Source organism: Aquarana catesbeiana, linkage group LG05 (assembly GCF_042186555.1).
Source record: "Aquarana catesbeiana isolate 2022-GZ linkage group LG05, ASM4218655v1, whole genome shotgun sequence".
Lineage (NCBI taxonomy): Eukaryota > Metazoa > Chordata > Amphibia > Anura > Ranidae > Aquarana > Aquarana catesbeiana.
The window spans coordinates 91,865,701-91,889,914 of NC_133328.1; the positions used below are offsets into that span (position 1 = coordinate 91,865,701).

Genomic DNA, 24,214 nt, shown 5'->3' on the forward strand with positions numbered 1-24,214 from the left:
ACTTATATTGATCCCCAAATGTGTCCAAATGTGCTTATAAGCAAAAAGGTGAATTTGAATAGTCCCAACATTAGACATAATAGTGCAGGGTTGCACATTAAATAATATAAAACTGATGGAAAAGTAATGAAAATTGATAAACAACTTAGTGGAAAATTTTTTTTTGATGAAAAGAATATATATAGTGTAAAAAATATATATGTAAAAAATATATAATAAAGTCCAATGGCAGGAAGTGAAAACGTCTGTAATCGGTGACTTTCGTGAAAACAGCTGATCAAATCCAGTGACTTGTGGTGCCGTCAGCTGCGCGGCGTGCGCCTCAGCTGCGTTCCACACTCTCCTACTTCCGCGTGTGACGTCAGTGCGTAGCTCCGCCTTACGCGTTTCGTCATCGACATTATCAAAGGCGCCTTTGATAACGTCGATGACGAAACGCGTAAGGCGGAGCTACGCACTGACGTCACACGCGTCACACGCGGAAGTAGGAGAGTGTGGAACGCAGCTGAGGCGCACGCCGCGCAGCTGACGGTTCTAGACGGCCTGCACTCTCCATAGGAAACGGCTAACACGCTGTGTGACTGTCTGGCTTGGTTTTTGAACTTTTTATTCACCTGGTTTATTTTTATTTTTATTTTTGTACTGTTGTGATAAATAAAAAAATTTTTTTAAAAAAAGTATCACACTATGGAGCCCTGTTTCTTCTCTATGAGGATACACTGAAGGAGACCTCACAGCTGGAGCGGTGGACCTTGATGACCCATACACATCTTACTGGTGCCTACTATTACATGCCTACTACCCCTGCAGGGGTGCAGGGAGCTGGTGAGTGGGGATCTTTGAGGGGGAGCACCGCAAGTCACTGGATTTGATCAGCTGTTTTCACGAAAGTCACCGATTACAGACGTTTTCACTTCCTGCCATTGGACTTTATTATATATTTTTTACATATATATTTTTTACACTATATATATATTCTTTTCATCAAAACATTTTTTTCCACTAAGTTGTTTATCAATTTTCATTACTTTTCCATCAGTTTTATATTATTTAATGTGCAACCCTGCACTATATGTCTAATGTTGGGACTATTCAAATTCACCTTTTTGCTTATAAGCACATTTGGACACATTTGGGGATCAATATAAGTTCGTACTGTGGTGTTTTATTTAACTTTATTTTGTTTGGTTGTCACTATTGATTTTTTATCAATTGTCACCAATTTAATTTGTGTTGATTAATCACATGGTGTACACCTGCATGTAGGTATGAGACTGACCTGCTAGCACAGTCCACTCAGGTAACGGTGGGCATTTAGATCCACTACCTAATGAGGGATAAAGGTGTGTATTTATTATTATATAGTTCCTGGTTCCTTTTGAGGTCCATTAAATTATAAATCAAGGTACCCTGATAAGGTAGCGCCATCCACCCCTAATCAATTCCTTTAATGATTTATTTTACATTCAGCTGTCAGCGGGGAACCCTGCTAACAGCTGGTGAGTCATCCATTGTTAAGTATTTGGCAGTCAGCTTCCCCGCCCGCTCCTTAAGATCCAGCTACGTGGCTGCTGAACAGGTGGCTGCTGCTTTGGAAATTTGCTGTGAAAACTGAGGGGAAATTCGTACCAGACATGTGTGAATCTAGCCTTAATGCCGGTTCACACGGGGGCGACTTGTCAGGCGACCTAGTCGCCTGACAAGTCGCCTCCCGTTCTGTACAATGGAACCGTTCTAATCGTAGCGATGCAAATCGCTCCGACTTAGAAAAAGGTTCCTGTACTACTTGGGGGGCGACTTGGGGCCACTTGCATAGACTTCTATACAGAAGTCGTTTTGCAAGTCGCCCTGGCAGTCGTGTGCAGGTTGCCTCAGTGAGGCGACCTGCAAGTCGTGCCGCCCCTAGTGTGAACCGAGCCTTAGGGTTTTTCACACCAGCCTGCACGTTAAGCCCCCCATTCACACCTGAGCATTTTTCTGCTTGTTTTCCTGCACCTGACTACGCCTGACTATGCTCAACGTGCAGAATCATGTTCTTTCTAATTGTCCATGTTCACACTCATATGCTCAGCTACCCTATGCTCAAAAAAGTAAATTAACTTTTTATTTAGCATTTGTAGGTTTTTGGCCCCATGGACTTCAATTGGAATGTCTTCATGCCTGAAAAGCTCCTCTCCTCCTATAAAACTGCTCTCTTCCCCTTGCCTAGCCCAGGAAACAAATGTCCAAAGCTTACTATACATGTAAAAAATGCTAATAAAACACCAGTAATATGTCTGTAAAATAAAAAAACACTTCCACACCAGGAATACACTCTGTGAATGTACTGTACGCTAAAATGTCTCCACAATGATGTACATTGTGTAGGAGCAGTGAGGGACGCAGCGATACGCTGTTACGACACCTCACACAGTTTACTTTTTTTCTTACTTTTTGAAGTGTCACAAAATAAAACATCATTCAAGTCTGTTCACCATAGCAAATTGTGACGTGCTGTGGTGACATGCTGTGCAATACACTGCATAAAAAATGTCACATGTTCCATTTTTATGCAGCACACCATGGCTCACAAAGCAATGTTATGGCGTGAACCAGACACATAGAAAACAATTGTTCTCTATGTACCCTTGTGTTAAAGCAGAACTATAAGGGTTAAACTTATCTTTCCAACGCTCCATCGCTGGCACCTTCTTTTGTGTGCCAGGTTTTAGCCATATTCATTAGCTGGCTCAGGATGACATCTCTACTGTGCAGGAGGCCATTATTCTGGCACAAAGGAGACTGGCACAGACTGGTTCTGTGAATTTTTTTCCACTTCCTGATTGAGTGAGGCACTGGTGATGTAGCCTGGACCTCACAGATGCATGCTGGAAAGCCTACATCACCACTGTCTTTCCCCTCAGTTGTGCACTGTGACATGTTCCAGGAGGCAGACCCAGAGTTCCAGGAAGTGAATAAAGATGTATTAATCTGCCCTTAAAGAAAATGGCCACCATGGAGAAGAATGGGGAGGAAAAGTAAAATAAGGTATGCAAAGAATAAAAGCCTGCAATTAACTGGAAGTATCTGAATGTAAGCTGCCATTACTACCCATTTTTAAAGATGCCTTTGTTGAAAGTTTTAAGATAGGGGGAAACGGTCCTCTTTAGGTCCTATGCACACTATGCTTTTGCCCGTCTCTTCTAAATGCCTTTCTCTTGGCAGGAGAAATGCGGATTTTTGCAAATGAGCTTAAGCACGTTCAGGCGTGTCAAGCGCTTGGGCATTCATTAATTTAATTGGCCAGATAAATAATTTTTCTAGCTATTGAAATAAATGAGCACTCAAGTGCTTGACGTGCCTAGTGTTAACGTTTAGATGTGTTTACGTGCATTTAGGCGTGTGGGGCATGTTTTAGCGGCTTTTTTTTTCTCTGCCTATGCATGCCCTTACCTTTAAATGCCTGTAAAAGCCTATGCATAGGCTAACATGGAGGAGCGTTTAGAGGCAGAAAAAAAGCCAAATGCCCTTAAAAGTGGCATTTTTGATACCTAGTGTGCTTGAGGTCTTTATGTTTTGCTTTTACCTCTTTTACTGAATAAGGACTTAATGCTGTAAACATTGATTATATTAGGCCCAGTGTAATTAAATGTAGGCACTATTATTTGCTGTTTATACAGATGTTATTAATTAACATTGACATTACAGCCCATATATTACTATTTGACATTTATCATTTTATATGTATAGAAAATCTACATATTACTTTTAATTTGCAAAGCATTTGAAAGATGTGCTCTAATTAATAATACAATGCGCCTTCAGCACAAAGAAACCGGCCAGCTGTATTTATTACTCAAAGAGTAATATTAATTAAGTTATCATGAAATTAAATATGAACCAAGCACAATGTTCAGGAGAGCCTTTTTGCAAGCATATACCTCTGGCTGTGATATACGGCATTAGATCTGCAAGTCTACTTGTGAATTAATTAAGTCAACAAATCTCATTTCATCGGCTTCCAAGTATTGGCTGGTGATACCATGTTTGTTTCCAAAGGCTGAATCAGATAGCTGATTGCCAACCTACACCTGTCCCTGTAATAGAGACTTTATTTTCAGTCTAGCTAGGTTTATATTCTCTTTATATAACCTAGCTCTAGCAAATTATAAGCAACAATATTATTTAAATGCATGATCAAGGCTCAGAAAGTCTTTTCTTACCTTTGGATAATGATAGTTTCTGACGGTTGGGTAAACTGATCCAGTATACACTGGAATCTCCATGGTGGGGACTTTGGTGTCATTGATTGTTGCATACACTAATCTGGCGCCATCTGGAGCCCACCAGTGAGCAATGTGACTTTTAAATATTTCCTCTGCAAAGAAGAAGAAAATGACATTGGTATCTGAGTTTTAACTACACATGATTAAACAAACTGGAAAGTTCATCGAAACTGAACTACATACAGATATATATATATCTATATATAGATATCTATATCTATAGATATAGATATAGATATAGATATATATCTATATCTATATCTATAGATATAGATATATATATCTATATATAAAAACACTAGTTACTTATGCATGCTTTAAAAAAAACATTAAAATGGTAATAAACCCAAAAACAAAAATGTATTATATTGCGGCTTACAATCATTGGATGCTATGGCAGCATTTGTTTTTGTTCCATCCCAGTTATATGTATTTTTTCTGTGTTGTATTGAACTTATTTGTTCTGTTGTATGCTGACATCAAGTGGTGGTTTACAACCTGTTTACTTGCTGTGATTTGGTATCTCTCTTTGTCCTCGGCTCCTGTTTGGTGCTAGTTAGTTCAGTTTTAGCTATGTTTCTTCCATATACCTCTTATTCAGTGTTAGTTCTTTAGAGAGACAGGGCTTATAAACATCATTGTCCTGTTACACTTTAAAAGAAAAAAAAAAAAGAATCTTTTGTACTGCAATTAGCTGAAGTAAAATTGAGTTGGATTTAACTTCTGTGCCTTATTGAAGAGCTAAACTGCCTGTGGATGGTGCCAAGTTAGCAGGTGAGCCAAAATGATGCCGCTCTACAATGACTGACTCTCACATGTTGTGAACTGGAACCCGGAGTGCTGCACAGCTCATCTGAGATTCAGTAACATGCACAAGTATGAAATATTGCTGCACTCCTTGGTATCTTTACGGAAGCATTAAAATGACATCACAGTTGTAGCGGTACCCCCGTAGGGGCTGCTGAAAATTGTGGTCCGTCCCTCACCCTGCACAGCCAGGCACACAAATTTCCAGAAATTCAGCAGTCAAGAAATAGTCCCTGTACTTGTTTTTTTTTTGTTTTTATGGAGGAGATTATGGATAGGGATAGGCCGATAGGGTACATATGGAATGCCCATGTGATCAATAGGAATTCTTCAGGGACATAACTATATACATCTGGTATATACACACTTCTCTTCTACCTCCAGCACAGACTTGCTTGTAGAACTACAACTCCCAGGACCAGCTAGCCCTGAATTGCAGGCCTGACACTGGCTCAGCCAGGCCCAAAGCAAACGCCCTTTGCAGGTAAGGACCGCGGGCCCCTATGGTGTTGCAAAATATGGTAGTCCCAGTGCTAACTGTCCCATGTGGCTACTGATCCCAGTACTACCTCTTCAGGCCCTGCCAGCCCTCTTGGCTGCAGCAGCCTCTTTCCACTGCCCGTGCCACCACAGTCCTCTTGCCTGGCTCTGCACCCATCCTAGACTGCATGCTCCCAGTCCTCTCAGGCATGACTCTCAGTCCTCCTGACTGTGTGTAACTCACCAGCTCTCCTGGCTGTTTCCTGTTGTTCCTCCTGGAGACTTGTCTGGTAGTGTTCTCCCGCTGTCCTCTTTGCTCCCATTGCCTCCTGTCCAGGACACCTCCGTGTGTCCTAAAATTTCCAGCTTCCACACGGATAACTCCTCCCCAGCTGGGCTGACCCTGAGTATTTGAGGAGGCCTGCACCCTGACAATCCAAGTTGAGGATTGGTAAGGGCCCTCAGAATACTCCAGGCAGCTTCACCTCACTTCCCCTCCTCCTTTCCAGAAGGTTATAGTACATTCTAGAAAGAGGGCGGCGGAGGTCTCAGTGATGCTACCTGTGAGTCACCCAGCTCTCCCTGGATTTCAGCCAACCCAGGACAAAACAGACAGGCTTGGCTGCCAGCCAAGCCTACATACGTTTACCCACCTATTTCCACTTGTAGCACTAGAGGGTGCTACACAGGTATGACAGGAACATAAAAGGTGACGCATTTAATGCTAAATTCACTGCTTACTCAAATCTCATATACAGTATATGAGGTTTGAGTAAGCGCTGAATTTAGTGTGAAACGCGTCATCTTTCTATGTTCCTGTCATACCTACAATATCATTTTAACGCTTCTATAAAGTTTCCAAGCTAGCAGGTAACCATACTGTCCAGGCAGAGTGGGCCTAAGAAGGTATTTTAATGTATAAAGTAGGCATGTGCAATTCGTTTCGTTACGAATTCGTTTTTTAACGAATTTCGACAAATTCGTTAATTCGGGAATATCCGAATTAACGAAAACCCGTTTAACGAATTTTTTCCGAATATTCGTAAATTCGATAAAATTGGACATTCGTAAATTCGGGCATTCGAACATTCGTACATTCGCAATTTACATTCGTACATTCGAACATTCGTACATTCGCAATTTACATTCGTACATTCGTGCATTCGTACATTAGTAAATTAGTGAATTCGTAAATTTGTAAATTCGAAAATTCGGAAATCTGAAATAATAGTTAACTAATAATAACTTAACTATTAGTAATTACTAGTAACTTTGAATTTATAGGTATTGTAATTTCCTTTTAAATTTGGCTGTTAGTGAACGTAACACATACAAATTTATCCGAAGTTATGAATGATCCGAAAAAACGGAATGGAACGTAATGAATTAATAATAATAAATAACAATAATAATAATAACAATGTTTTATTATTATTATTTATTATTAATTTGTTCCGTTACATTTGTTTAAATGCAGCCTTAATTTTGGATAATTCGTAACTTCGGATAAATTTTGTATTTGTTACGTTCACTGACAGTCAAGTTTGAAAGGAAATTACAATACCTATAATTTAATAGTTAGTTACTATTTCAGATTTTTGAATTTTCAGGGTTTTTGGTTTTTCAAACTTCGAATTTACAAATTTCCGAATTTTCTAATTTACAAATGTACGATTTTACGAATGTACGAATTTACGAATGTACAAATGTACAAATGTACAAATGTACGAATGTAAAAATGTACGAATGTACGAATGAACGAATGTTCGAATTACGAATGTTCGAATTACGAATGTTCGAATTACGAATGTTCGAATGTACGAATGAACGCATTTACAAATTTACGAATCGCAATCATAACGAATGACCCGAAAAACGAAAAAAATAATAAACTAATGAAACGAAAACGAAAATGAACGAATTTTTTTGGCTGTGCACATGTCTAGTATAAAGAGGAATTTGAAACAAAAACAAAACCGTTTTCTTTTTTTCTTTGGCCTTTTTCCTTTATTTTCACCAGGTGATGCAGCCAGTAATTTGGTTATTGTTCAACCTCCTTTAATAGACCAGGCTGTCCAGAAAAAGTAGCTGTTAGATGATTGAGACAAACCATTTAACACTGACAAGGGTTTGCAATGGTCAGATTTGATTCATTTGTGTAAAACTTTTATTCCAAAAGGAAAAAAAAAAAAACTGTTTCTGTAACTGCTTAAAAAATATTAGCTGGAGTTTGGTTTTCATTTGTTAGTCACGTTCATCTAAATCTGCTAGTGCATTTAACACTACCCTCACTACCCCATATTGACAGTGCTGCTATCCAAAGGTGTCTACATTGCTCCTCCATCCAGGCTGGAGACACCCCAAGACAGGAAGTGTATTACTGGCCGGATTACCATCTAAAGAGCAAAAGACTAAAAAAACAGAAAACGAATGCAGCCATTACATTTCAAAATTAGTATGCAATAATATAGTAACTTTTTATTTTGGGTTTAATACCACCTAAAACATCTTTTTAAAGTCAGTTAATGTACACATCTGAATGTGAGGCTTTTTGAGCCTCTGCATAGTTACACTGAGGAAGAAAGAACTTTATAGGCCACTCAAGTGTGCTGGATGCACATGCAATAAGCTCATGAGACTGCTTCTGCTCCTTCACTTTCCTATCATAGGCTTAGGGGAGGAGATGACCAAGGTATAACTGCATTAAAGAAAAAACAGATCACCACCTTTGGTGTCTGGCAGGGCTATGCAAATCTTAGAACTGGATGGACAGAAGAAAACAGCTTTTGGTGTCCTTCACTAACGTCTGTACTTTAGAAAATGTCTGCCACAGCTCTGGTCCATGCCTATCCCTGCCTACAACAGATTTGTACTTCTGTCCATCCGGGCCTAAAAATTACACAGCCCTGCCAGACCCTCCTATCCCCAGCCTTAGATTGGACAATGAAGAAGCGGCAGCAGACCAGTTATGTCATCACTCCCCTTCCTCCTATCAGTTCATGTACACTGCAGCACACTTAACTGGTCCTCTCTCTCCAGACTAAGAGATGTATAGGGAATTACAAAATGCTGATCTGGTCACAATCAAGTACTTTAATTAGCTGTAATTAAAAATATTTTTCATGATTTTTAATCAATACATAACTGTATTAATTAGTGTGTTTTATGTCTGCATGAAACGTATATAGTCTACTACAGGTACTGGTACACCTTTATTTGGTATACTTTTTTAATTGTAACTGATTGGATAAGAGCATCATGTGCATGTGGGAATCTTGTAGATAGAAGGGAAATATAGATTTATTTTATTTATAGAAATAAATAAGTAAATCTCTGCTTGGAGCTAGAGGTAAGCACAAGCTATCAATACAGCCGTCTGCTTGCTAGCTGCATCTGCTGGCAGGCATTGGGGGGCTGTTGTTGTCTATATAGCTAGCTTTCTACAGCAAGTAGGAAGATAGAACAAAGTACTATTGTATTCAAACCACCAACCTTCCCACACAACCACCTTTGGCTTGAGTTGTATTGCCTCTTAAACCTAACACAACCATGAATTCAATGTAGTAATCGTATTTACTTCGGAAGTGACCTTTTTTACATAGAAACAAGCAAAACTTGGCTCATTCTGATCTCAAATTCATATCATACATACAATAGTAATTCAATCTTACAACCATGAGTACATATTATGTATCTTAATCAGAGCTTTTTTTCTAAAACAATAGGTGCTGGAAATCAACCACCACCCCCCCTCCCCCCCCCAAAACCCCTCTCCCCACACACACCCTCCAAAATCACATCAAATAAGGGGTGTGGTCAGATTTCACAAACAGTAGGAGGGTCTTAAAGGGGCATTAAATACCAGGATTGCATTACATACAGAGTGCAGAGTTCAGGAGGGTTGCACACAGAGTGCAGAGCTGTTACTTGTAAACACAGAAACCAGACTTCTGTGTTTACAAGTGATTGTGATGAGCAGGCACCAAAGGGTCTGAGCCAGAGGTGGTGGAACTGAGTTCCACCGAGTTCCACCTGAAAAAAATCCCTGATCTTAATCATTACAGACTGATTCTATGACATCAGAGTGTGCATTGAATTACATGCTTAAGCTGTTGCTATATACTGATAAAAATAAAGGAAGAGATGATCACATCCATCACATCCATATCCAAACACATTCTATGCTTATTGCGAGAAGGTACAGTATATATATATATATATATATATATATATATATATATATATTTATTGTGTAGCGCTAGCCCCGTGGGGGCCGCTGGTGACTGTGGTTCGCCTCCCACCCTGCACAGACACCCTGCACAGCCAGTCACACGAATTTCCAAACACATCAAGTCAAGAAGAAGTCCTTGTTTTATTGGGGAAATTAAACTTAGATGGTGATGGGGTACATATGGGATGTCCACTTGATTGAAGACACTGGGGGCTTTACCGCTGTTTTTTGTGTTTCTTTGCGCCCGCTAGCGTGGCACTTTTAACCCCTGCTAACGGCCAAAAAAGAGTTAAGAGCACCAGCAAAGCGTCGCTGCAGTCGGCTCTTCCTATTAATTTCAATGTGCAGGGGCACTGTAGGAGCGGTGTATACACCACTCCTACAGCACCTCAAAGATGCTGCTTGCAGGACTTTTTTGGCGTCCTGCCAGTGCACCGCTCCAGTGTGAAAGCACTTGGGCTTTCACACTGGAGTGAGAGGAGAGGCTCTTTACAGGCACTTTGCAGGCGCTATTTTTAGGGCTATAGCACCTGTAAAGCGCCTCAGTGTGAAAGGAGCCTCCATCTCCAACTTCCACCTGAACAACTCCTCCCCAGCTGGGTTTACCCAGAGTATTTGAGGGGGTCTGCCCCCTGCCAATCCAAGTTGGGGATTGGTCAGGGCACTCAGAATACTCCAGGCAGCTCCACCTCCCATCTTTCTAGAAGGTTCCAGCACATTCTAGAAATGGGGGGGGGCTCTCCCTGGATCTCTGCGCAACCCAGGAAAAATAGACAGGCAGGCTTGGCCACCAGCAAGACTGCTTAAAATGTACCTACACTACACAAAAAAAACTCTCGCACTCTAGCAACACGGCTATATATATAGCAATATGGACTACAACTGCAGAATACAGTGATCCTCCAGTAATTCTTGCAATGCATGTCCCTCTAGTGCCCAGTGTTATCAATTGACCTCATATTTGTGAGCCAAACAACAGGGATTGTGGGAAGAGTAGTTCTTTAGGGTGATAACTGCTTTGCACGACTGTGCATATGGACTACATATTCCAGGGATCCTTGCTACTATCCAAGAGATTGCTGGGAGTAGCTATAAAAGAAGCAAAAGCCAGTGCAAAGCTCTCTTCCTCCTGGGCCTGACGTGAGATGGACCACTCTGTGTGTGGTGAGAGGGGTTGTGGCCTACCATGCGACATACCACATTCTAACCCTGGGCGAGAGGGGCTTAGTTGGTTTGCTGATCAGCTGACATCCATCCAGCACCACTCCGGTTGCTTGCCAATCTGTGTACTGAGCTTCACAATGGGAGATTGATACGGCGGATCCGCTTTACGAGTGTCACTACATAAGCTACGGTCCGGAAGACATCAAATCGGCCTGGTCGTTGGTGAGAGGGCAATCGCCCAATCTTTACAAATCTTTTCTCATGGTTTCACTGGGACACTTTGCACAGACACCTACACCTTAGGAATCCTGTACTGAATCTACTTTGAATACTGTGCATAGACACCTTTAATCTTCCTTATTATAAGAAACCTATTGCTTGCTACTACACCTTACTGGATTACAGTTAATGAGCTCCTACATGCCAGTGAAGAACATCAGATCTGCAACGGGGACATTACTGTCATTGCTGCTATAAGGGCCCTTATACCATTACCTTTAAGTCAGACCTCTCATTAGAGAAACCGCTAATAGCCTGGTCAGGGACTCCCTCTATAGAAGTTTGTCAGTATTATCAGTTGGCTGTGTTTATCCTTACAGGTGCTAGCAGTACGTCATAGAGGAAGTGTATATAATCTACTGTTTACTTAATAATATTTCTTTGTGTTATTCGGAGGAATTCCTTTGCTAAATTGGCGCTGTTTGCCTAAAACTGATCTATTACCTCCTCTTTGTGACAACATATCTTGATCTGTTCTAGTAAATATTACCAGAACATAAATACACAGAGTTGCTTGATTTATTGCTTTAAGGTGGTGCAAGGATGTCGGAACCCAGAGTGTCAGGTGGGTTGGAATGTTCATCAGGTCATGGCAGTGCAGATAAGCAGGTAATTCCAAGCAGTCCCTTAGGGGGTCGTGCTATATATATATCTTGTGACATTGGGGGATATCTAGCGAAGTGGTAGATGCCATTTCAGTAAGTTCACAGCCAACTGGAACTTTAGTTTAAAGGCATGGTAGCCCACTTTTATTAAAAGGAACACACAGGGGTTCTTCTCCCAAAAACAATAACAAATGAAAAATGCCAAGCCACCTGGCTCTCTTCAGCAGTACTGCCACTTAGGCTTTACGCTTCTCCTCTTGGCCATATAACAGGATTCCCGTACAACTACTGTACCTCTTTTCAGCTTCCTTGCTGCTCAGGCCTTCCATTTAAGGCTCTCATCTGTCTCCATAGATGCACACAGCTTCAACGCACACAGCGTCTATCTAGAAAGCAGTCCCTCACTGCTCTGATCCTCAGACTTGGTTCTCTGGCTTTCACTAGTGCACACCTGCACTCTCTGGACTCCTGGAGACCTCCTGTCTCTCTGGGTGGAGCCCAGAACCCTTGTCCTGACTCTGCTATAAGCCCAGGACCCACCTGCTCAATCAACCAGCCAGACTCCTGGCTGTTCCCAAAACCGGTCCCAGGATTGGAGATTCCATCCCACCCATAACGCTATAGAATCTCCGGGCTCCAGGTCCCCAACTGGATTTTACAAACTTTGGAGGAAACTGATAAAACAGATTCCTCCACATTAAATACCCCTGGAGCCCCTCAACCTGCTTATTTGAGAACCCTGGGCGACAATTACTAGGACAGGGAACTGTACTGTCACATATCCCTCCCCCTTGTTTCGAACCAGAGGGCGAAACACATAGTTTCCTTTTGGCACCTACAGTATGTACCAACTACAGCTTATGGAAGTCAAACCCTGTCCAACCTCACTACTCCTAAAGGGGAACTCAACCCACTACTTCCATTGGTGTCTCTCTCTTTGCCCCCCTGTCAATCTGCTGTGGGTTTTGAGACCTTCCCAACTCTTCTTCTGGGTGCATTTCCATACGGACTTCCTCTCCTGAAATTTTAACAGGGTACCCCTGGTCTTTCTACCAACCCTTCTGCCTCCACGCTTCAAGTTTCCTGGTTTCCCAAAACCTCTCTCAGCATTACTGTTCTAAGACTGTAGGGGGCCTATTTCTATGTTGTTTATAATGGGCTCCCTCCTCTTATATCTGGTACCTGACTCAGCAGTCACTAATTGTTTACCAGGGTTACCTGTACCTTTGGACACCACATTATCATGTACCATTAACACATTACTTGGTTCATCATTGACAGACATTTTCAAACCAACATTACACCTCTCAATGTTGCACATGTCACCAGTGCCTTTTTTTCCAGCATTTGCTAGGGCAGAGTCTGCAGAGGGCACACATACCGGCCGCCATCACCCACAGGAACCTCACAGGACATCACCTCCCCTGGGTTCACCCACTCTGCAGGCAGCTGTCCTACCACTTGACCTGTTCCGATGCCATCTTTATTTTTATCCACCTGAACAGGCAAGCTCTCGTCTGATTCACATACAATTTTTACCACACTCCTTATCCATTCTCCTATCTTGGGGACCTTATTAGGTTTGTCACCTAAACCAAACATTGGACTGGGGACCCCAGTCTCTTTAACCACCTTCGTTTGTTCCCCGGTCAGGATCTCTGCTGCTTTCGGGTCCACACTTGGCCCTTCCACCTCACGTGGTTTGGCCACTGGTACCGTATATGCGCCCTTCACCGACACTGGCAACTGACCAGCACCACCCTGGACTATAGCATCAGAAATGCTTTCCACCTGGCTGTTAGGAGGTGAAACCACAGACACGTTAGGCTCATTTTCCATGTCTCCAAAGTCTCTCTCATATATTATATCTTCTGGACGTAATCCAGCAGCATATGCAGTGGCAATTTTTAACAAAAGTAACAAATTCAGGAATAAACCATTCCTGTCCTGTTCTTCTTTTATTCTGTACAACCTGCCATACAGTGCTCCACCTAGTGGTACTCCGCAGTACCAGACCGTCAGACTGTGGAGGATACACACTAGTATAGATTGGCTGTACATCCCAAAGTTCAAGCATCTCTTCTAATGCTTTGGTTACAGACCAGACCCTTGATCCCAGACCCAAGTCCTTCCTGGGGAATATTATGACACTGGGGATGCAGAGAGACTCACTTGCTGAGACTTGAAAAGTTGCAACGGTTAACGGAACTTCCTCCCAGCTGGAGGTAAACACAGCCTTGTGCTCTACCAGAGCACTGCCAGGTGCTGGATTCATACCCAACTTCTCAGGCTTCAGCCTCAGTGAACTGCTCCAGAACAATACCAGTGACAATGTCACTTTGACACTCCATGTCGCCCTTATTTGGTTCATCCTGCTCACGAGGGTTAACCCCTGCAGCAGTCATTGCTCCCTCAGGTACAAGCTGTTCTGCAGTCCCTCCTGCTGGCACAGCAGAAACTTTGTTCACCTTATTTTTGTGCATAAAAGCCTTATCTATCAGGGAGATAAGATTTTAACCCAAACTATCCCAATCTATTGTATGTGCGCTCCCTTCAGCGGTACTCCTCAGCACTGATCCATCTGCCCAAGGAGACACATAAGAACAGACTGGCTTAGCTGCAGACTCATTACACCAGTCATTGTAAATCATGTCAGACTGTGGTAACACAGGTTTTAACACAGCAGGTTGCAATACACCATATTCACCACCTTGCTCGGCTGGCACTTCATAAACCTCACACACCTTTGCATTTTTCACAGGTTGTGTTAACCCACCATTTACCTGCACATTTTTAGTACTAGCAGCTTGCACTAGCACATTACCATTACACGGTATAGTTCCACTCTGTCCCACCAGAGTGACATCGCAGTTGTCCAGGGCAACCTCCGACTCCAATACATGAAGTTCCCTGGAGATTTCTGGGGACAACTGTGCTGTCTTACCACCAGTTGCTACAGGCAACGGCCCATTTGTGATAACTTTTGCTCTGAAAGAACCTGGGGTTTTCCCAACAGCAGCAAACTTTTCATTAACAGTAACACTTATAGCATTTTTATCTCTTGCAGGCTGTCCTAGCCGACCACCAACTTAAAACTGACAGTCATTAGACACAACACTTTTAGCCATCAACACAGGTTCTGTTTGGACTTTAACCCCTGCATTCCCACTGGGTAGGGAAAAGTCATTCTCAAGCACACATTCAGTGGCCCCACTAACTGGGGTCACTCTCACATCATCATGGACTGTCTCGTAACCAGTCCTTTTATACATGAAATCAGCAGTTCCAGCCATCATTTCATTAAAGACAGTCTTAGGCCTCTTTCACACGGGGCAGATCAGTCATGATCCGCCCCGTGAACACACGCTGGCTCAGCGGGGATCGCTCCGCCGATCCCCGCTGAGCAGGAAGATGACAGGTGCATCGCTGCACGCTGTGCAGCGACGGACCTGTCAGAGCGCCGCTCTCCCCTATGGGGGGATCGGATGATGACGGTCCGTAGTGTCCGTCGTCATCCGATCCGATCCGAAAACGGAGGGAAAAGTAGGTTTTTCCTCCGTTACACTTTTCGGATCGGAGCGGGGTCGGATGTCAGCGGACATGTCACCGCTGACATCCGACGCTCCATAGGGATGACTGTATGTCCGTTTTTCATCCGAAAACGGATGGATGAAAAACGGACATACGGATCATCCGTGTGAAAGAGGCCTTACCCACCGCAGTAGTTGCGGTCACCATCTTCATTTGAGTACGTTGTCTTATGGAACAGTCCTCTGCTGCACTTTTACTGGCCAACTCCCCCTGGTGGCCATGGTGTGAAACTACAGCAGGCATCTCCCACTGTTTAGCACCCCCTGCACAACAGGAAACTCCTCCTTTTTGCTAGGGGTGACTGCAAACATTTTTGCACAGGAATCTGGGCCTGCAGACAAAACCTTTTTCTCAGCAACATTATCTCCAACCGTATTCCAAAACCTAGGGCAAGAAAACATGCCATGTCCCAGCTGGCCACATTCCAGGCATGGTACTGGATGATTTTTTTCCAAAGCGCTTCTGTCCTGGTGATTCCCAGCTGGCTGGAATGCACAGGCCTCTTTGTGGGGACACTGAGCCAAATTTCCACTGCAGCTCCTCCTTTCCGGCACCACTTTCACTCTCGTTGCCATGGGAGACCGCACTCTCCCAGCAGAACTTTGCTGGCTCTCTCCAACATGTTGTATCAGCATCTCCTTAAGCCACTTGCCATGATCCTTATTAGACATAGCCCATGGTACACAGACAGCCCGACTGGCTTCCTCTGCGTTGCTATGGGCAACCACTCTCGGTCTCAGCCTTTGATCAGCCTCTTTTCTGGCACATAACACTGGCTTCCCTCCACTGGACCCTGTCTCAAACTGTGTCACTTTCACACTTTTCGCAACAGCTGCTGCTTTAACTGCAGCAGAGTTGCCAGGGGCAACAACACCCATCTCCCAGGTATGGACATCCGGCAGCTCTCTCTTTGTATAGAAGGTTGGCTTGCCTTCCACTTTAGCTTGGTCCATTCCTGCCAGGTGCCGCTTGCACCAATCCACTGCAGATTCAAACGCTGGTGGACTCTCCATACCAGCAGTCACCTGTACACTCATTGCAGCAGTGTTGCTAGGGACAACCCCAGCCCTTTTTCTCCTTGGTAAACTCTGATCAGGCATGTATGGGGCTTGTTCGGGCGGTAACAACCCTTCCAGCCACAGAGCTCTGTCTCTCATTTCTGCAAACCTTGCTTCTTTTAGGGGCTTTGATCGCCCCATACTTAGTCACTCCAGAACAACTTAGCACAGTCCAGGAAAAATTAACCACTGTCTGTCTCTTTAAAGCAAGTTGCTTTTCTCAGCTGCACACACAAATTGTGCTGCCTCGTGCACACAAACACAGTTCATAAAACAGATGAACTTACTTTTTTCAGGGATCTTCAGTTCTGACGCATTCTCCACCACTTGTGACATTGGGGGATGTCTAGCTCAGTGGTAGATGCCTTTTCAGTAAGTTCACAGCGAACAGGAACTTTAGTTTAAGGGCATGGTAGCCCACTTTTATTACAAGGAACAAAATAAAGGAAAGTTCATACATGCACTTGGATGCCCACACAGGGGTTCTTTTCCCAAAAACAATAACAAATGAAAAATGCCAAGCCACCTGTCTCTCTTCCACAGTACTGCCACTCAGGCTTTATGCTTCAGCCCTCTTGGCCATAAAACAGGGTTCCCGTACAACTACTGTACCTCTTTTCAGCTTCCTTGCTGCTCAGGCCTTCCACTTCAGGCTCTCATCTGTCTCCTTAGATGCACACAGCTTCAACGCACACAGCGTCTATCTAGAAAGCAGCCCCTCACTGCTCTGATCCTCAGACTTGGTTCTCTGGCTTTAGAATCTCTGGGCTCCAGGTTCCCAACTGTATTTTACAAACTTTGGGGGGAACTGATAAAACAGATTCCTCCACATTAAATACCCCTGGAGCCCCTCAACCTGAGTATTTGAGAACCCTGGGCGACAATTACTAGGACAACTGTACTGACACTATATATATATATATATATATATATATATATATATATATATATTCTGTTATGAACATAGTATTGAGTTACTACCTAAGTGTTTAAAAATTGTTCCATAATAGAGTTCTTTTTCCTTTTTGAGTTGCAGAGAAAATAGCACAGGCTATAAATTGTAACACAGATTTCCTAAGATATCATCAGGAGTAATCAATTACTAGCAGAGGACAAAGAGAAATCCCATATGTGTGATAATAACAGATTGTGAAAGAGAGCCGTAGCACAAAGCAACGCATCAGACTAAAAATCTCCCATTTGTACATACTCAGGGCTTTATTTAGCAGCTTCCATCCGTTCACACTGTACACATCACTCATATCCACTAATAACAGAATACAGACTGTGTATTGTTTGTAATAGGCAATCACTCCAGATCAAAATAGCAATTCAGCCTACAGTCTATTGATTATTATTGTACATTAAGAATGCTACTTTGTCAGTCTGTGTGTGCAAACTGGACTGTAAAATGACAGCCACTAAACACAGAGATATGAACTTGGAAAGCCTATTTATTCTTATAAAGAAACACTTCTTTTCATGTCTGAACAAAATGAAAGAGTGTGTAAGCTCATACAAATATTTTATATTGGTATAGTACTGCAATCAAAATGAGTATCATGATTGATTTACTAAAGGGGTAGAGGCTATAGTTTACTGAGTTTAGTAAATAAGATGAAGCTGTGTCTATGGCAATTTAACAATCATGTCATAACAGAAATCCTCTTTTTTTAGGGCAGATTCACACATTTGTGGTGGGTAACATTATTTTGCACATTAACAGGCATTGTGGTGAGGCAGTTCATTTAGGGTGAATTCACACATACTGTGGTGACAGGCGTTTTACCGCATTGTAAAATGTCTGTCACTGCAAGGACACATAGGAAACAATTGTTTCCTGTGTGTCCCATTCACACTAAATTTGTTGCAGCATGCATCCAAATTGCATGTAAAAGGAAAATGAGGCTGAGCAATGAACAGCTCAGGCAGCTATCTGTTGCAGTGTGAATACAGCCTTAAAGTGCACTGATGAAAATACACACACCTTTATTCCAATGCAGTACACCAGGGATTGATTACATCTGTGCATTGTGGTGAGCTTTGAGGTTTACATTAAGGGGCACATTTATCATGTGTTAATGTGCATTCCAGTAACAAATGCATTTTCCCGGATGTTACAGTAATGCACAGATGTGAGTCCACCCTTAGTCTACTTCAATGTAAGCAAAGGTTCACCTTACCTACTATACACTTTACTAAGTGAACAATCTCTTTTTCTTCAGTAAATCAACCCAAGTGTTAAAAATATGTAGCCTGGCCAGTGACCATGGCACTGATGTCAGTGGTAGCCACACGGCTCAGTCTGCAACACAGCCTGACACAGCTGCTGCTTCTGCTCTTCTTCCTCTCTCCTGCCACAATTGGGCTGTGCAAGGAGAGGGAGAGACACAGACACTGTCATAGACTGCATACCTGCAGCCACCTCTATGGAGCCTTGTGCACCAACTCAGAAGGAGAAGGGGCGCAGTGGCTGGCTGCAGCTGTAGCCTGGAAAAAGACCACCCATGGGGTCAGGAGGACAGTTTGCTGCTGGAAACTGCATGGAACTGTGGGGAGTGTAGTCCCATAAAGGCAGCCCTGTTTAGGAAGAACTATGTAGGACTACAAGTCCCAGAAAAACAGTGCCAAAGAGAGGAGGAAAAGCACTGGAAAGTTCAGACTCTGACTCAGTTTTCCATGTGAATGGCAATGGGAAGTATGCCGTGTGCAGCCCTTTTCTGATGCTGAGTGCTGGCATGATACCGTGTTGAAGGATTGGGCTGCGCTGCTACACCTATCTAGAGACTACTGCTGTAGAAGAGATCACTGAGTGTGTGCAGGGACCGTGGTCTGGAGTGTAGGGACCCAGCGAGATGCAGGGCAGGATCATATGTAGCTTTGCCCAGAATTGCCACCACAGTGATCAGAGACACTACTATCACCTTTGGGGGCCACAGGAGGCAACCTAATTGTTTGCTCGGTATTTCAGACAGCTAAGAGAAGAAGGAGACTCTACGATGAACTTCTGAGCCATGAGAGGCCATTGGCCACTATCTTTATTGCTCTTCTATTTGAAGAGGCAGTATCAATTATGACATGCCAGTTGTGGCATGTAAGGGGGTCAGGACTCCTTAAAGTGGAAGTTTCACATTTGGGTGGAATTCCACTTTAATAAAATATGTTTATACAGAAAGCACAATGACATCCCCAACCCTGGACTCCAGGAGGAGACCATCACCCCCCAAACCCTTCCATGTACACAGCACAGGGGATCCTCTACCTCTGATGTTCCTCACCTGCAGGACTCTGTGAAGACCATCTTAACATCCTCCCTTTGATTCTTTCATGCTTCAGTCCCCCCCTCACCAACACCATTTTTATCTTTGAACTCTTCCATACTTCTGTTCCTATGCATGGATTTCTCCATCCCCATCCTCAGCCTCTTCTATCATTCTGTTCCTATCCATGGCTTCTTCCATCTCCATCCTCAGCCTCTTCCATCCTTCTGTTCCTATCCATGGATTCCTCCATCTCTATCCCCAGACTTATCCATCCTTCAGTTCCTATCTCCAGACTCCACTGGCCTTCCATTCTCTATCCATGGATTCCTCCATCCCCAGACTCTTCCATCCTTCCTCTCTTATTCCTGGACTCTTCCATCCTTCAGTTCCTACCCCTCCCTCATATCCTGGACTCCTCCATGTCTGTGTCCCGCTATATGCGGAATGTCCTTTTTTTTTTTTTTTTTTTTAGGCTTTTTAGGCAGATAAAATTAAAAAAATTGAGTTCTAAATGTTTGAAATTTTTTTTGATGGAAACCATCGTCAGTAATTGTGATGAATCGTGATGTAACGCGGAATCGAATCGTATCAAATCATTGACCAGATAATCGCAATCGAATCGAATTGTGAGACCAGTGAAGATGCGCACCTCTAGTATCAACCTTTTTGAAACCTTCAGGGATTTGTTTGAAAGATCTAATGTAATTACAAAAAATTGTTTAAGTCCCCTCTAACTCAGTTTTGATCTCCAAAACCACTAGCCAGTAGGAGGGAATAAGAAGGGACTATGATTTTTAGCTGTATTTTACTGTATATATCCCATATTTAGGGCTCTCCCATTAATTTAAAACCTAGGAGTTGTGGACTTTGTCCCTCTGAACTAGGTTCTGGGTACCCTGTGATAATAGATTTGATAATTTCTTGATTGGTAATACTTATTATTGCAACTTCTATTTGCTATTGTTTAAGGTTATTGTCACTGTTATTATCTCTGCCTAGTGTGCCTCCCAAATAAACATAATTTCCCCCAGCCTTGGGATGTCAGAGGGTAAGTACTAAGTAAGCATTAATTATTACTAGTCACCAAGGAACCCAATCCTCAAGCTGCTCCTTCAGCGGTCAGATGCATGTTACCCCTTCTCCCTAAACCACTGCCCTGTGTACTTATTCTGGTAGATTTACTAAAGAATTGGAGAATTCTTATGTTGCAAAGTAAAGCTTACCTTGCAAGCTAAATGCTCTCTTAAAGGATAAATTCACCTTTGTAAAAGCAGATCATGGGTGCAATCTCAGGCTCCTGCAGACTGTCAGTGAAGCTGCCTGATGACAAAAAGCATCAGTGAACTACCTAGAGCACCCAACAGTGTCCTGATAGTTGACTGTGAACTACAAGTTGTCAGCCACAATGGCTGATAGTAGTTGTAGTACCCCCATTCACAGAACTATGTGAATGAATGATGTGGCTGGGTGCAGGGAGGGGATCCCCAGCCCACTGTCACAATGGGGACTGGGGGGGGGGGGATGCTGGGGCTGCTGTATTAGTAACATTGTTGCATGTTACACCCTGAATTAACTTAAAAATAAACTTATCCTTTAAATCAGTGAATATGATGAGGCTGTATTCACTTTAATCATCCAATAATTAAAACAAAAATCCTGTTCTTTTGATTCACTATAGGCTGGATTGGGTACTCCAAGGGAAAACCGTTTTATCTTATTCATTAAAGCTGAATTCCTGCCAAAAGCTATTTTTTGACATTTGCACTGTAGAAGTAAATTACCACCAATGAAGTGTGTTCCATTTGTGTAGAATGCTGCATTGGGGAAAACTGGTAATTTTGTTCAGCCCTTAAAGTACAGTAAGCAGCGGATGTTTGGTACTAAGACTCATAGTTCTGGCTGGAGTAAACTGGCTGGAGTAAACTGATTATAGTGGGTCACTTGTTCTGCAGCTTGTCTATTGAGAAGACATTTTTCATTTATTTCACAGACTGCAAAACATTCTGTGATTGGAAGAGGTGCAGATGAACATTACAATCCCCCTTCCTCCAATCATAGAATGCCTTGCACGCATTCAAAAGAAAACAAGACTTTTTCTCAGTGGATGAGGTGTCAAGCAAGTGACCTGCTATGGTCAGTATACTCCAGCCAGAACAGCGAGTCTCCAAATCAGACATTGAGCATTTATTCTACTGAGGGTTAAATAAAAATAAAAGCTTTCCAAATGCAGCAGCATACGCACTGGTACCCTCATCTTTAATGGTCATTTATTTTTACAGTTGAACTTTAAGCTCAATGAACATCCACTTTGCAAAGAGAACATTCTCTTCTCATTTGGTAAATGGATTTCAGGGCATGAACATAAATTCTAGATTTATTAATTTATATCTGATATTCATCAAATGTGCATGATCATTCATCAAATGGACACAAAAAAACATAAGGAATTTAGTTTTTTTATGTAATAAGCAATCATGCATAATCATTTTTCTGTGATCACGATATTATTATCTAGTCAGCACTCAGAGTGGCCAAGATTGGGACTTTGGCACTTGATCCTGATGCACAGTCAGTTCCAAGCCTTAATATCATTGCTGTAAGAATGTTGTTCTTGTTATTCCGCTGTGGTTTTAATCTGCATATTTATGAGCCTTATAATCATGCAGACAATACACAGATGCACTGTCCCCTGTCAGGTATATCTCCAGATGGTACTGTACTCTTGTCTGTGTTGCACGTCACCCCTCTATTTAACAGTACCATGTACTACAATATGTCATTGAAATAGCAATGATTCATTCATGCTTAGCCAACATGTACACAGGAATCCAGTCTGATCACATTTAGGCTAAGCAGTTACATATTGTATATAGTATAAATATATTGTTTCTTTATACAGAGAGAGAGAGAGAGAGAGAGATAGAGAGGGAGAGAGAGAGGAATAACACATACTACATCAACACTGTAGATCTCTAATACACTGCCTTATGCATGCATCTTTTGCAGATATAGCCTCCCACCCTGCACAGCAACGTAAAACAGAGGCTGTAATATACACTCACTACAGATGAGCAGTATTTCTTTTTGTATTGTCTGTGTGGTCCTGCATTCTTATGCATAATGAGATAGACCTGTCTGTATGCATAATAGCCTATAATATAAAGGTAAGCACAAATGTATTCCCAACAGTGGCGCCATCTGAAGCTGACAATGGGCTTGGAGATAACAACGTCTAAACCAGTGGTTCAACTCCTGTCCTCAGAACCCACTAACAGGCCAGATTTTAAGTATTACCTTGGGGAGATGCAGACTAGAATACTGCAATCACTGAGCAACAAATTATATCACCTGTGATGTATTTCAGTTATCTTGCAAACTTGGCCTGTTGGTGGATCCCAAGGACAGGAGTTGAGAACCACTGGTCTAAAACATGTTTTCTCAACCTTTTTTCAGTCCAGTCACCCTTTAAAATTATGGACAATCTCGAGGCACCCCATTCTAATGTAATACCTATTCTGATAGTTTTACATAATGCAGCAACATCCACATGTAGGACACCCAACGTTAGAAGTCATTTATACTTCTAAAGCAAATACACTTTTGCAAACTGGTATTGACTAGTAATTCCAATGTTTCTCTTCTCCCTCGGTTTTTCTCCATAACTTAGCTAATGAGACCCCAAATCTGATGGAGAGAGGCAAGGGAGGGTCAAACAAGGAAGATATGCAGGCAACTAGTATCCTCCTTACCAACTGACGATGCCATTGGGGGTTAGGAGGTTTGCAGCTAGAAGGTTGTAATGGTGTACAATGAAAACCTGTGGCTTTGTGAAACTAAAAGGCAGGTTTCATTCACCCACCAGCTTTTGGGGCAATTTTTAGGCATTTTGGCAAGGCACCCCTAAAGAAACCTCAAGGCACCCTGGGGTGCCTGGGCCCCCTGGTTGAAAAAGGCTGGTCTAAACCACTGTTTCACAACATTTTTTCAGTTGCATCACCCTTTAACTGTGCAAAATCTTGAGACACCCCAGTCTAACATGGGGTCCCCACATTACTTTGGAACCCCCCCTTTCACAACAGAGCTCTCAGTTCCCCAGCCCCTCCCCCCTGCCCCTTTCACATTATAGGTCCCCTCTTCACATCAGGGTCCTCAACCCTCCACCTTTCAGTATGGAGTCCTCAACATCCCTTTTACATCAGAGTCCTCAGTACTCCCTTCAAGATTAGAGTTCTCAGCCCCCCCCTTCCACATCAGAGTCCCCACCCCCAGCATCCTCCTCCTTTACATCAGAGTCCTCATGTGAAGTAGGGAAGTGAAAGGAAGGGTAGCTGGGCCAGCAGAGAGAGTAAATAGACACCCCCAGAAGAGCAAAATACTATGACCTGCAAGGAGGGAGAGGTTTGTGCTAGGGAACGGACTAATCAGATTTTCTAGCAAGTTTACAGGCATAATGCAAGTGAATAAAAAATTA

General features: G+C 42.7%; 1 protein-coding gene across 3 annotated transcripts in view; it reads right to left on the reverse strand.

Annotated features, from left to right (window-relative positions):
* DPP6 (dipeptidyl peptidase like 6) overlaps nucleotides 1–24,214 on the reverse strand; it is a 1,451,270-nt gene that overhangs the window by 169,495 nt on the left and 1,257,561 nt on the right. For all 3 annotated transcript variants that reach the window (XM_073629963.1, XM_073629965.1, XM_073629964.1), the window contains exon 9: nucleotides 4,203–4,357. In XM_073629963.1, the coding sequence (XP_073486064.1) occupies nucleotides 4,203–4,357 (155 nt within the window). The remainder of the gene's footprint in view (nucleotides 1–4,202; nucleotides 4,358–24,214) is intronic.